The sequence below is a fragment of the Lepisosteus oculatus genome, chromosome 5, assembly GCF_040954835.1.
Source record: "Lepisosteus oculatus isolate fLepOcu1 chromosome 5, fLepOcu1.hap2, whole genome shotgun sequence".
NCBI lineage: Eukaryota > Metazoa > Chordata > Actinopteri > Semionotiformes > Lepisosteidae > Lepisosteus > Lepisosteus oculatus.
Window position 1 is genome coordinate 9,156,978 of NC_090700.1, and position 15,028 is coordinate 9,172,005.

The 15,028-nt window shown below is 36.6% G+C and overlaps 1 protein-coding gene across 1 annotated transcript in view; it reads left to right on the forward strand.

The window, feature by feature from the left end:
• Positions 1 to 15,028, forward strand: part of cmah (cytidine monophospho-N-acetylneuraminic acid hydroxylase) — a 31,220-nt gene that overhangs the window by 9,888 nt on the left and 6,304 nt on the right. The window contains exons 3-13 of the mRNA XM_006628073.3: positions 4,931 to 5,141; positions 5,643 to 5,734; positions 6,281 to 6,390; positions 6,893 to 7,083; positions 9,140 to 9,287; positions 10,027 to 10,108; positions 10,482 to 10,619; positions 10,855 to 10,990; positions 12,906 to 13,049; positions 13,492 to 13,666; positions 14,880 to 14,996. Of these exons, the coding sequence (XP_006628136.2) occupies positions 4,939 to 5,141; positions 5,643 to 5,734; positions 6,281 to 6,390; positions 6,893 to 7,083; positions 9,140 to 9,287; positions 10,027 to 10,108; positions 10,482 to 10,619; positions 10,855 to 10,990; positions 12,906 to 13,049; positions 13,492 to 13,666; positions 14,880 to 14,996 (1,536 nt within the window). The 5' untranslated portion in view covers positions 4,931 to 4,938. The remainder of the gene's footprint in view (positions 1 to 4,930; positions 5,142 to 5,642; positions 5,735 to 6,280; positions 6,391 to 6,892; positions 7,084 to 9,139; positions 9,288 to 10,026; positions 10,109 to 10,481; positions 10,620 to 10,854; positions 10,991 to 12,905; positions 13,050 to 13,491; positions 13,667 to 14,879; positions 14,997 to 15,028) is intronic.

Here is a 15,028-nt window from a genome sequence, read left to right on the forward strand (position 1 = left end):
AAAAATTATTTTATACATTTACATCATTTTTTTATAATTACATATTGAGGTGTCAATTGAATTCTAATAGAATTGTTTATTGGTCGTGTCCTAAAAAAACTTTGCAGAAATATCCAAAAATGATAATGGAATTATTACTCATGGTCATTTGCTAGAGGGTTTCAATGTCTATGAGTATGGTTACAAGTTAAGGGAGTTAAGGAGAACAGTAGAGCAATTAGTTACTGTAAACTGTAAATGTCAAAATTGAACCTTAGCGGCAGATAAGAATTTGATTAGAAATTTTTGATAAGAGTAGAAGAACCTCACGTGGTAAGAAAGCCATGGGAATTCTTTATACTCTCAGTTATAGCTCTGGAAAAAGAGTAATACAATTTAAGTCAAAACTTCAGATATTTATTACAAATAAACATTAGCAAAACATTAAACATTACACTACATACAAAACTGATTCCCACAGATCTAGATTCTGTTAGACCAGAAAGCCAGAATGTTGGCCCTACAGCCCAAAATACTGTAGCGCCTTCATCGAAGGACGATGACGAGGCGCATCCAGGTAGTGCATGCGCCGCAAGGCAGGCTGGGAGTGGTCACTCAGCTAATGTAAATAATCCCAATCACATTTGTGTTAACAGCTGTTTAGTGTTTACCTGTGTTAGTTAGTGTGTAACCACCCTGACTCTGCATACGTGTCCTGTTTACCCCCCCGGTGTATGTGTCAACCTTGCCTTCGAGTTGGTCTCTTTTGCCCATAGCTGGGTGGCGGAGGTTTAATGAAAGCTGTTTGTGAGCCAAACAAGAGCGTTGTCTGGTTTCTTTTTCTGCACGAACCCGAATTCACTAAAATACTATGCAATACCTTGACAGGCCAACTTATCAAAAAATATCCTGAGTCCTACATAAAAAAAACTATGACCCAGAGCTAAATCCTCCTTTTTACAACATAGACGATATGTCTCTACTCTGTCCCTTTCTATCTGTTTTGTGCCGTGTTCTAGGAAACAATATTTATACTTTACTAGCCTTAACAACAGTAATTTACCAGAAAACCTCTATGGTCACCAGCAGCTAGGCAAACACTGTTTTTAGTCTGTTGAATTATAGGTAGCAGGTGGCATTTCAATAGTTTAGAGATATCAAAGGCTGAAAAACAAATGAGCTACCTATTGTAAAGGAACAAGTAATAGGTTTATTCCATGCTGAAAAAGAAGAAAGAAAACACGTTTCGGCCATGGAGCCTTCTTCAGGTGTATGCTACAACAACAGAAAGCCTACCAAAAATACCAACAGACCTAGCAATATTACAATGTTTACAGAACCTGGTTGTTTTGAATTATAAAATGGAGGACATATGAGAGAGACAATCATGAAACAGACACACTGCCTGACTCAAGTATTTAAAGTTCTCAAGGACATTGACAGTTAACCCAATTGCCTTCAGAACCAAAACAAACATGAATCACAGGACCGGAGGAAACTGGGAGGAAGAGCTTTTAAAGCCAAGACCAGGGGGTTTTATTTGTATACAAAACATTTTGTAGTCTCGAAGGCCGCAGCCTGATTGTTGGAACCGACACCCTGGTTTCTTTCAAGAAATGGGTGAAGAAGAGTCTCGGATTACTTGGATACTATGGTTGTTACTCATTTACATGCCACAGGCAATCATTCCATTGCCAGGGGCTAACAGACCATGTAAAAGTAATCCTGTACTCGCACACCTTGTGCTGACGTGCCATGAAAGCAACTACTTTAAAAAAAACAGAGGTCAAAGAATCAGACTAAAAAAAAAACAAATTCAAAAAGATGAATTGCAATTCTGGTAACTGCATCACATATTTAATTAACACTTGAGAACATTACACCAGTGTTAATGTAGAAATTTAAGTAGAAATTTGAAGTCCTGGACATTAAATGTACAGGCATGGCTCCAGCGATCTGAACATATAAACCACCCAAAAAAAAACGTTTACTTTGGGCATATCTTAGCAGCCTTTAAGTCAATCCTGTCAAAACAAATGCCAGTAGGCAAAACTGTATAATGGGGTATACTGCAAAGGTTGCAAGTTGACAAGCCTCATCTTGTAGGTTTTACTTAAAAGGGGCTCAGCCCTTTTCCCTTAAGCTAGCTAATGGACAGGTTCTCTAACAAGTTAACGTCCTTTCATTTCCTTTCTTTCTTTTTCTTTAAAGACATCCAAACTCACAGCAAGACTGAGTCATGTACCAAGGTTCTGAAAATTTTCAGGAGGTACACACTCCTGTTGGTGATTGGTCATTCAGGCTCTCAGTTCCACAATCTAACTGTTCATTGACTTAATAATAGGATTGATGCTAAGCATTTGACCATTTTCAGCTCTTAAATATGTTGGCATTTGCCTTTTAAGTTTTGCATTTTATGTATTAAATAATACAAATTGGTACAGTAAGTAGTAAACAAAACTCCCAAATATGAAAACAAACAGGCGCCGTCCTTCGGATGAGACATAAAACCGAGGTCCTGACTCTCCGTGGTCATTAAAAATCCCAGGGCGTTTCTCGAAAGGATTAGGGGTATAACCCGGGCATCTTGGCCAAATTTCCCATTGGCCCTTACGAATCATGGCCTCCTAATAATCCCCCTCTATGAATTGGCTTCATTACACTGCTCTCCTCCCCACTGAGAGCTGGTGTGGGCTGAGCGTTCTGGAGCACTATGGCTGCCGTCGCAGCATCCAGTAGGGGCTGCACATTGGTGGTGGTGGTGGAGGGGAGTCTTTGAGTGGAGTGTCCAGAAAAGCAAAAGTCTCCATTAAATCACAGGTTTCCAAAAACAAGTCATTTAAATTTGATTCAGAAACTAACTCTGAGGTACGGTACATAAAATATATAAATTTCCCATAGTTGTTCTACTGTTAACAGATGTTTGTGAAGAGTTTCTCTGAAATGGCTGCCCCCACACACTGACTCACAACCTCTATTGTAGTGGATTGCAAAGAGATATTTAGAAATCTCTGTCTCCCGTCCTTGCATACTCCACACTAAGGACAGTATTATGTTAATGTCACAACATTTTTTAGTGGGACACCATGTTAAATATTAAACGTTTTTAATACATAGGCTCATAAAGAATATATGGCTGTGGAAAACTATCATCTTTTTCAATTACCAAGTTGCAGAAATAGAACAAGGACTTTCTATGGAGAAAACGGGCTTGGGACAGGCCATGGTAGCTGGTATCTATAATGTTACAATTAATGTTATTTCATCTCTCAGTACCTTCATAAGGACCTCCTTTCACCAAACACTTACCAGCTTATGCTAAGAGTATTTTCACGTATACTGTAGTACATTGTACTAGTTCAGGTGGGCTCCAAAGCCGAAATGTTGCATTTTCCTACTTCTATTTTCAACATGGAATAAAGCAATTAAATTGAACAGCTGAAATGTTTTTGAAGCAGAAAGATATCTATAGACATAAAGCAAGTCTTTCTTAATGTAAATATATTTTTTAAATTTTCAAAATCAGAAACAAAATCAGAATCACCTTTATTCGCCAAATCTTGTACAAGGAATTTACGCTGGTGTATTGGGTGCTGCAAAAACATTCTACAACTACCATACACAGCAGAAACAAAACTAATAGACATCAATAAGACAGTATACACACAGTACATGTAGGAACTCTGATTGAGCAAAAAGAGCCCTAAGAACGAGGCTGGGTGGTTCTGGTTTCAATAGACCTGTGGCACCTTCCTGATAAGAGGGGTCACCAGCAATCTCTTCTGCCTCTTTCTTTGCTCTGGAGTTGTACAGCTCATCAACGGAGGGCAGATGACAGCCAGTGACTCTCTCTGCAGAGCAAACTAAAATGCCTCAGTTTGGAGTAGGCAAATCCATTGCCAGTCAGAATGCTCTTGAGGATGGCTCTGTAAAACTGTCAGAGTTGGTGCAAAAAGTACATTCTCATTCAATTTAAAAGAAAAAGTTCCCAAATCTCCAGTTAGAGAACTCAATTATGAAGTGTCAAAGGCACTTTAAACACATTACAAGTCAATTTGAAGTGTTTTATTACATTTTTGCAGCACAAATAAATGTTGAACAGTAATAAGAATATACATAAAATATATGTTGTAGTGCACATACAATACTGTATGTAGGAACAGCATATTAAAGTATATATAAGTGTAGGACAGATGTATGACATCCGTAGTGAGCCCAGACACATTGAGCCTATTTTGGACAAGATGTCTCAGGCTGGATAGAATAACATTTATTTTAGCATGGACAAAATAGTAAGATGTATTTCCTTATCGAAGTAAAATCCTCAGCTGCAGGAAATTTGGCACTCATTGTTTCAAAGGAAGTGTATAAAAGCAGACGTTTTTCATTCATTGAGTTTGAGGTTCAGTAGGAGTCCTTTGTGGGTGTATCTTTACTCAAGCACTTGTTTTGTGATGTAAACCAATAAAGGGCAAAACTTATCAAGGCATGTGACAGCACTGTAACTGTACCTTTTTTTATGGTGAGTTAATGTAAAACCTGTAAAAGCAAGTCATGTTCCAGGGTGTTGGCAAAAATCAATGAATGCTTAACCCGTAATGTTAAATTAAATAGCTGCTGCTGCTGCAATTTCATAATTTGCCACTATGATTTTAAGACTGTTGTTCTCATTTTGTAATCACGGTCACAATCTCCAGGTCACAGATTGCTTGACCAATAGTCAATTCTTGGTAGCAGTAGGCTGCTCAAATTAATCTCACATAAAGCAAATACTCTAGTCCCTCTTGTCAAGACAGCATTAAAGAAAAAATGATAATTTTTTGGAAGGGTAGAAAAATACAATAAAGCTAAAACTTTTGTAGACTAAAGTTTCCTTATTATTTTAAATATCTTTAATGACTGCATTAATTAACATAACCTTACCCATGATATGTTTAACACTATTTTACAGTACTACACATGGCCCAGACGTCAAAGACTGTTTTGACTTTAGACCATAATGCTGCCTCTGCACTTAAAGAAGGCATCAACTTTGTGAGAAGTAAAGAAGATGGCAGATGTTACATCATCTACAAGGATAAGCAGTCTTTCCGGGCATGCAAGAACCAATGTAAACATCAAGGGGGAATATTTATGAAAGACATAGAAGATTTAGCTGAAAGGTTAAGTGTTTGTGTTTTTATTGAATAAAATACTCGCCCCTAAAATTGCACAACTGGTATTTTGTTTCGATTAAGACATATCCATTTCACTTCATATAGAAAAGATTCCTGCTTTCCTGTTATACTTCAGTAAACCAGCTATGTGGTCACTAGTAACAGCTGTAATAATCAGATTTTCAGGGCTGCTCAATCTGCAGCCATGCTTTTCCACTCCATTACACAACTCCACAATTCTACAGCCATACTAATTTGTTATGACAGAGTAATCAGTACTATTAATATTCACTGTTACTGTTTCTGTCCTCTCTTTACCTGTTTGCCTCATAGCATTAGAATTTCAGTTAGTTTTTGCCCAATCATTCAACTCACTTTCTGAACTAAGCTGTTGCCATTTGGATGCCTTACAATGAATACCCATTAAACACTTGTTGCACTGGTATCTAATTACTATTATCATCATTATTCATTCCTTCTTTGGTTTCCATTTCTTTTCTTTAAAAGAACAGTACGTTGTACCAAACACAACTGGAAGCTCAATGTCGCCACCATGAAATATGTGAACCCTCCGGACAGCTTTACACAAGAGGAACTTGGTACTGCTCATTTTCTCCTTCATATTTTTGTCAGTCATCTTACAACCTCGTATAGAACAGACTAGTTGAATATCTTATTCTGTGGTGGTCTCTGAAATATACAGAAGCACATTGCTGGCACTAAGGGGGAAAAAATCCTCGGCCTTATCTCGTAATTACGAGGTAGTAATTCTCGCGTACTTTATGCAATAGCACAATTCTCATACAATACTTATAATTGCTACGTGCGGAGTTAAAGTTTTAAGCAGTGGAACTGCACATACAACTGTTCATAACGAAACCATCATTGCTTTGATCTGTAAATCCCACAAAACCGGTCCTCGTGTTTGTAATGATTCTGTTCATATTTTCTATAAATTGCAAGATTTCATTATGAATAAACCCAAGCCGAAAGTAAATCAATCTTAGTATTTCGATTCTGTATGTTTTTTTAAAGCATACAATACATTTGTCCTCTTATGATAATTGTTGCTGTTTTTATTTTGTGTTCCGTTTAATTTTATTTTGTTAAATTGTGCCGCCTGTGCTGTTATTGTTCTTGTGCAGCCATTGAAACTAACGAAAGTGGGGGAATTCAGCTCATTGAACTGAGTCCTCCTGAACCTTGGCTGTCTGACCCTCGGACTCCAGAAGAGCTTGAATATGGAGAAGTGTTGGTGCGTTATCAATGTCGCACATCAGCAAATATTTTAGAAGATGTGACATTCATATGTTGATCTTATTTAAGGTGGTAAATTTAAGAAAATGCTAAATAAAGGTGCACTAATAAATATGATTTATATTTGTCAGATATGCAGACTTATTGTCAAATATGCTCAAATCTCATCTTACATACCATTAAGCCCAAGAACATCTGCTTTACTGTATGCAGACGTTTGACCATACTACAGAAAATAAAATCAGTCTAACCCTGTAACATTTAAACTAAACGTAACTTATACAAACATCAATTCTAGCTCTATGCTTCTTTACAAAATAATGTGAAATAAAGCATATATCTTTAACATATAAAAAGGAGAGTGCGATAAAATTATTGCCTACAACTATTGTGTTCTTAAGCATAAAAATCCTTTATTTTCTGAAAAAAAACTACACATTTGCAGTCACGCTAAACAGAAGCTTACAAAACTGCTGAAATTGTACTTGTTTTTTTTTCAGATTACCTATCTAACACATGCATGCATGGAGCTGAAATTGGGGAGTAAGAGAATGCTGTTTGACCCCTGGCTAACAGGCCCTGCTTTTGCAAGAGGATGGTGGCTTCTGCATGAACCCCCTGCAAATTACCTAGAAACACTTTGCAATGCAGATTTAATATATATAAGCCACATGCACTCTGACCACCTCAGGTATTCTAAGAACCAGTCTGTATGATGTGGATGATACAGTATTCTCAAGCCATGGCTGTCTCTGCATGTCCACATTATTTAATGTTTTTACAATGTCTTCTCTCTTTCCTCCTTATGACCATTTACGTTTGGTATAACATGGTGAAAGTACAGCAACAATACCAGACTTTTTCGGGGATCTCAGAAAATCTAGCTCAAGCTGTTTCTGGTACTAGGATGAGATACCTCCAAGGAAAACTTGTCAGTGGTATTGGTGGACAAATAGGTGTCACTCTTTGGAATTTCCATACTAACATCCCAGTGTATTGCCATAATTTGCATCATATGTTAAGCGGAGGTCCTAATTACTTGGTCATTAAATACATCTTATAGCACTGTTCATTAGAGCAGGGGTGTTAACCCTACCGTCCTGGCTAAACTCCACTCTTGAATTGCACAGTTTAGCCAACTTAGAGTTTGCCTTCATTTCAATTGGTAAATTAAGTTCTCATTTCTCTATCAGATCTGCTGTGTAGTGCTGTAGATCCAGCTGAACTGCAGTGGTAAATGAATTGTGCCACATCTTGCATTTAAAAGCTTTAAGGAGCTCTTTGAGATCAAAACCACCATACGGTATAAACAGAAGGTCATTCAGTTATATATCATAATCATCATGATAGCGTGATACTCTAATGCAAACAATGGTAAACCATGTGAAAATGATTGTGTATAAGTACAGTGAAACTGTGAAAAATATCTATTCACACCATGAATTGTTTTTGTGCATTGTTAATTTTTTTCCCACTTGGTTTTACCCTGCGTTATACTCCTTTCGAAAATTTCAAATCATGATTAATCAACACACTACGCACGTGACAACCTGCATCAGAAGGCTTCTTGCCCCTATACACTGTGGAGTTTCTGTGCTTAATTTGTGCGGATGTGCCCTGGAAATCTGTATCCTCCTCCAAAATTCAGAAATTACACGTTCGCATGTCTGGCGTTTCCTGGTGAGATTAACCATTTAACATGGACGTTTATTGACGGCAATTCTTATCTCAATAATTTTATGAGTACATCTCTGCAAACAATTCTTTTTTGTTCACAGTGTTACTGTTAACAGAACATGACACGGAGTCTGGCACATTGCCACACTGTTGACGTGCAGACTTCAAGCTGTTTTTGTATTTCAGTTTTGCAAGTTCAAACATTCAATTACTAATTTCTGAAGAAATGTGGAGTGAATTATTTTTTTTAAAAAGAGCACTAAAAAAACTCTGGTGTAATAGTTTGAACACCGTTGTATAACTCATCTATTCGTATAGAAACCAAAATGTCTTGATAACAGTTTTTATTATAAAACATAATGAGAGTAATTAAAAATACAACACTTCTATCTTTGTAATGATGATGTATTTTTGTTAATAAAATTACCAATGGGTTAGGAAAGTGGGAGATCAACCAGACTATGAAATCCTACGAATGCGACGACAGGTCAATTAGAGTAGAAATGTTTTAAAAATAGAGTAGGCCTTAGAACATACAGTGTGATTCTGGTATTTTAAATTACTTACTATATTTATATTTGAGTTAACCTGTTTGAAAGTGCATTACAAATGATGTTAGCCATTATGCGCTAAAGTACCTCAGTTTTCGCATTACTGTACCTCTGGTCTCTCACGTTCACAATAAACCCCAGCACCTCATAAATAACACATTAATTACTTCTGAGAAATCACAAGTGAAAACATACTACTTATAAATTCAAGGAATTCACAAAATGGTAAGGCAAGTGACAAATGTTTTTGTAGCAGATGCACTAACTTCTTATCTTTTGACAGATGATATACGTGTATTACTTTCAGCCACTTTGGGAACCAATAGATCTGCTTTGATGAATACTTTGCAACGGATTCCTTCCTATGCATCTCATAGAGCTTGGAAAAGCATGTGTCTGTTCAATGGTCTCTCAAAAGAAAAATGCTAGTCTAACTTTAAGCACTTGTTAAATAAAGGTTGCTTGACAGGTTGCTCTTTAGGAGACCAATTCCCTAAATATAATCCAAAACTATTCCAGCTATCCCACTCTAAAGAAGCTGTCAGACAAGCGTCCTGATCTACCAATATATGTTGGAGACACCTCAAGGCCTGTGTTCTGGTATCTGGACAGAAGTGGAGTGAAGCTGACCAATGTAAATGTGGTTCCTTTTGGAGTTTGGCAAAAGGTGACTTCATCTTGCTTTGTCTGCCCTGTAAGGTCAAAGTGTTTGTTCTGTTAAATCAAAGTTGGCTCTTTGGCACAGGTCTTACTGTGCACAGATATTCAGCCATGACAAAGTACTGTATATTTTATTATGCCTGTCTCATCAGTAAACACTTGTTTTACCTAGAATATAATGAGGATAGGTTAGCACATGTATCAGAAACAATTAGCAAGATAATACAGCTTTTGTCTTTTATTGTGTTACAATACGATATTACAATGTTATATCTCGTTTGAGCAAATGCAAAATATTAAAGCTAAGAGCTCTGTATTCTGCTAGAATAAAGTCATGTGATGTAGATAATTTTCTTTGAGCTCCATATTATGTTTAAGCCATCAAAACCCAGACATAGTTTAAGAAGGTTTTCTTTCTTCCATAAGTCAACTAATACAAACTTGACATAAATTTACAGACATAAAAACCTCACACAAACTGTGTTGTCTCTGACTTCCTAGGCTGATCACACATTAAAATCCATTAGCCTGTCTAAACTGGAAAGATCTGTTTACCTAATCCTGCAATATGAAATATATTTAATACTTTAATGTTGTATTTAAAATCCATTTAGAACTTTGACACCATTTAACACCATGAAAGTTGAATTTGACAATGAATCCTTACATGTGGGTCAAACTAAAATGGATTGTTTTCTTAAGATTGCATTTTTTCCCTGAATATATTTTATATGTTTAAATCATAGGTTGATGAGAATCTGCGGTTTATGATTCTAATGGATGGTGTACATCCTGAAATGGACACTTGCATTATTGTGGATTATAAAGGTATGATTTGCAAGATCATTTTACATTAAAGTAGTTATTTGATTACAAAACCAAGGGGAGTCCCCTGAAATCTAAAAAGCACATTTTAAGGACCATAAAACTCCACTTTTGTAATCATAAATTTTAAAGAAAAAACAGCACATAGAAAAGCCTTCCAACCCCCCAAAAAACATCGATTTGAAAATGTTTACGCAGTTTCATGAGTCATGCAATTAGTCGTGTAATCTACAAATTCTTACAAGATTACTTTTTGATAAATGATTACCAATTTCCTGATTAGTCATTATGAGAACGTGGCCTTGTGTGGTCATCAATGGATACACAATAAAACAAAGAAGGATGCAGCTGAAAAGAAGGACTTGTTTCGATCTAGGTCACCTGATTCTGAACACCGTGGACTGCACGAGACCGAATGGAGGAATCTTGCCACGCAATGTGGATGTCCTCATGAGTGACTTTGCAGGAGGTGCTTCCGGATTTCCCATGACCTTCACTGGGGGAAAATACACAGGTATGAAGCGGAACTGTGTTACTGGGCATTAAAATTGCAGTTACTTGCACAGCACCTACATACAGTACAACCTTCCAGCAGGAAACTGCACATTATTATGTGCAATTCCTTGTTTCTTGTGAGGTGAGAATGTTACAGTTACACCATGGTTCCCCTACTTACTCACCAAACCTAAGTAAAATAATTGCTGCAATGTGTCACAGATACTACTAACTTGAGACTTACATGTTTACAGAGGAATGGAAGGCAAAGTTTATAAAGAATGAACGAAAGAAGCTGCTAAACTACAAGGCACAGCTGGTGAAACACTTACAGCCCAAGTTATATTGTCCATTTGCAGGATATTTTGTGGAAGCACATCCATCGGACAGGTATTTATTTAATTCCTATGTCATCTCCTATGTCACAATATAACTTATGTAGAAAAAGGAAAACACACTATTACAGAAGTCAAGTAAAGCATATTTGACATTTCTTCATATCAGACTATCAGTGTCCATTTTGGAATTACATATCTATATGTTTGACAAGAAACAGATTTCACATTGTTCATGTATTGTAGATGTTCTGTTGGATCAGATATTATTTGACAATACACTTGTAATCAATTTATTCCTTTCTCTTATACTTTTCATCTGCTCAGTTTTGGACTACAAGCAATGAACTAGGCAATATACAATACAAGCAGCCCAAACTATCCAAAAATCAAAGTGAAGATAGGAACAAATGATCACTCATCCTTCACTTGGGCCCCCAAATCCAGCACGGAGCATAAAAAAGTATCTTAGTAATGTGGGAATGCTAACCCTAACCCTAGCTGGGGTAACTGCTGAGCAATTCTGTAGACCACTTCTGAAGCCCTCTATTCATCAGATTTGAAAATCTTCAGCCATGGAAATGATAGCAGACACTTAGCAGAGTCTAAAACAATCAAAACCACTGATAGAAGAGATACATTTCCAAAAACTGTTAACTGGATATCTTCTAGAAGCAAATTTAACAATCAGCAGGAAAATACGTTACCATGGTATTTAAACGAGTGCGTGTTTTAAGCCACTGTAGGGCTAGGGTTTCAAGAACCATGAAATGATGTCTCCAGATGTCCTTCTAATTGCATGTTAAATGAAACGGTTAAGAGAGTTTACTTAACAGATGAGGCTTTCTTACAACTTTTGATCTACTCATTCTAAGACTACAAGTACTGAAAGTGGACAAAATACTGTAATATTACAATTCCCTGAATACCATTAGAGTTACATATTAAATCACAGTATCTGATTATACATTTTTGCTATGAGTTTATAGGCAGTTTGCATCCAATTGCTATTTAATATACTTTTTTACATATTCTGATGCATATTGTTTTAGTAAATATGGAATGTGTTGCATTTTAATTATTGATGTGTAGTACAAAATGCATTACAAATTGATGCATTTGCCTAAAATTTCTAAACAGATATTTATTGAAGGATTTTTTTTATAGTATGAAGTCATATCAGAACAAGCTTCAGTAATCACGGAATTAAAATACATTTATACCACAAATAAAAACAACATAAACAAGATACCAGATGGTTATACTTACCTGTTGAATATTCAATATGGGTTTTCAGTGTTCCACCTTGGCTACCTTGAAAGTATAAGAATTTACATACATACTAATGAAACATTTCCTATAACTTGTTCTTTGAGAAGTGGTAATGTACAAACAATGTGCAAAAGTACAGGTAAAATGTACTGTAATTTCACATTTTTATGATATGGGACCTATAATAAACATGAATCTGCAGAAATACTTTTTTGGGAGTCACTATTCAGAAGCAGTTTATATATAGAAAAATATGTATGTTATTATATCATCATATATAATGCAATTAATCAGATTTATAGGCTGAGAATCAAAGGAAATATCACTTAAACTGGAACAAATTACAAATTATTAGGGAATTGAGAATCTTTTTCATACAACGTGTGTAATGACACTTAATTGACAAGACAACACAGGTAACATTTCTTTTTTCAGCATACAGAAATAAATAAGATAGTATAGTATACTGTAGCATGAAGTACAGATGAATGCATTTGGACCATACATAAGTGGGAGATATATGAAATAGATAAGATAAGGTTGTACAGAATGAGCTGTACATGGCTGAATTTATTTTAAATCACAGATTTTTAGATCTTTACATTTTCCAAAGCTTGAATCTTACAAATCCTTCCTACAATTTTTTTTTAAAGATCAGCATAAAACAGAAAAAAAAACTGTTTTCAATACCATTCTAGGTACATAAAGGAAACAAACATAAAAAACAGCCCTGACGAGCTCAACAGGCTCATCAGAAAACTGGACGCATCTATTAATACATGGACACCCAAACCGGGAGCAGTGCTGGATCTCTCCAGAATCCTGAAAGATTCTTCAGACAGGTGGGCATACTTCATCAGACTTACCTTCAGTTTTCACCAGTTTATCATCTAACCACTACACCACGACAATAATTCCCAAATACTCAAGTATTTAATCCGCTGTTCTTCTGGACAGCCCCAGTCTTGCACTGTAGGTCATGAGTACTACACACTAAAAACACCTGTAAATTAATGAATAAAGTAAGTGATCTGTTCAATTAAGAGACATCTGAGGTTTCTGTCCTAAATAATCTTTAGATTACTTAACTCAACAAATCACCCATTCGTAACTCACAATATACTGTAATTGTTCCATATCTAAAACGATGGTTTAATTGTAACCTACAAATCCTTCAGGTTCTACAGGACCTGGTTTGGAAACTCCTGGTGTAGATGTGTTTTTAATGGACACAAGGATGATATACTGTGGGTGTGTTGAAATTTTTGTTTGTCTTTATTACAGTAAAGCCATATTTGACCCACCTGCTGGGACAAAGTTGTACAAGGACAGCTGGGAGTTTCAACTTTATTTGGATGAGATAAACTCTGCTATCAAAGCAAAGATCTTCCAACACAAAGAGTGGATACATTTTTACTTCCAATGGGCAGGGTTTAATAACTATGATCTAGTTGTACGGGTATGTGCTTGTATCAGTTTCCATCAGCAGTTTAGATATGCTGTAAATATATTTTGGGTCAATAGCAACAGACTTGCAGATTGAATACAGAGCTGCATAGTAAACACTGCATCATCCCCAGCTATATACAGATTTCAGTTTGTTGCAATTAGCCCTTAGTGTCACGGAAGCCGGGTTGGTCTCCCGTGGAGGATGATATTTAGACCCTATGTGAGGCAGTAAATCCAGAAAAACCAACATAGACAGGGTTCAGGGGAGACACACAGGGTTTATTGGTGATCACAGTGAAGTAGGGAAGTTCATGCACAAGTGTGGGGAATATCCAAAGGCAAACATATCCAAGGCGGTTCAAAGGGGAGTCAGGAAGCAGTCCATAAGTCCATTGAGATCCATCAGGAGACGTAGACAAACAGGAACACAGACGACACAAGAATCCAGGAAATACGGGGCTCCCTTCCAAGCCCCAGGCTCAGTGGATCAAGAAGCATTAATGGTTCTGTGCCCTCAGGCCACAAACATGGGGCGACCAGGTACTAGGCGAGCCATCAAGCTACCGTGTACCAAAGCTGAGCCCCAAAGGCAGGAAGGAGTAAACCTAAATAGGGAAGCTAAAACAAGGCACACCAGGAAATAATGCAGATACCCTGTAATAACCTAAAGACTAACGTGAGGAGGTTGAAGAGCCCTCTGTAGGAGAGGATGGTGACCGTAACACTTAGAAGTTAAATCAAGGAATGTAATGCTGGAATTGCAAACTGTCTTTGTCATATCCCACTTAGATCTTACACACAATCCTAGTCACCATATTGCAAAAAAGAAATGTGAAAACAATAGAAGCAAATGTCCAAACAGCAGAAGAAAAGTAACCACAACAGAGACAGGTTTCTACAGCTAAAGTGAAAATACAGTATTTCTAGATCAATAACAAACCATCAGCTATACAAAGCACTATAAATAACATCCAAATGTTACCATAAGTTTCTTAATTCTTATATATATATATATTATATATCAAAATAAGTTGAAACTTTTTTTTCTCTTTAGAAAGCAATGATACCCAAGTTAATTTATTTTTTCCTCCTGGCTCTGGTCTTTCAGGTGAGCCTCTTTTAAATGAACACTTGATGAAAAGGGCTTTAGGGTTGTTGTTTTCCCCCGGATGTCTATTTTTTGTAAGATACCAAGGTACCTAACAATCACAAAATTGTTTCAGGTGATCGAAACAGATGAGGATTTTAATGCTTTTCCCGATGGATACGACTTCTATGTAGATTTCCTAGACCTCTCTTTCCCCAGCAGAAGGCCTGAACGAGAGCACCCTTATGAGGAGGTAGGCGTTATAGAAGCAAAGATTTTAAAAGT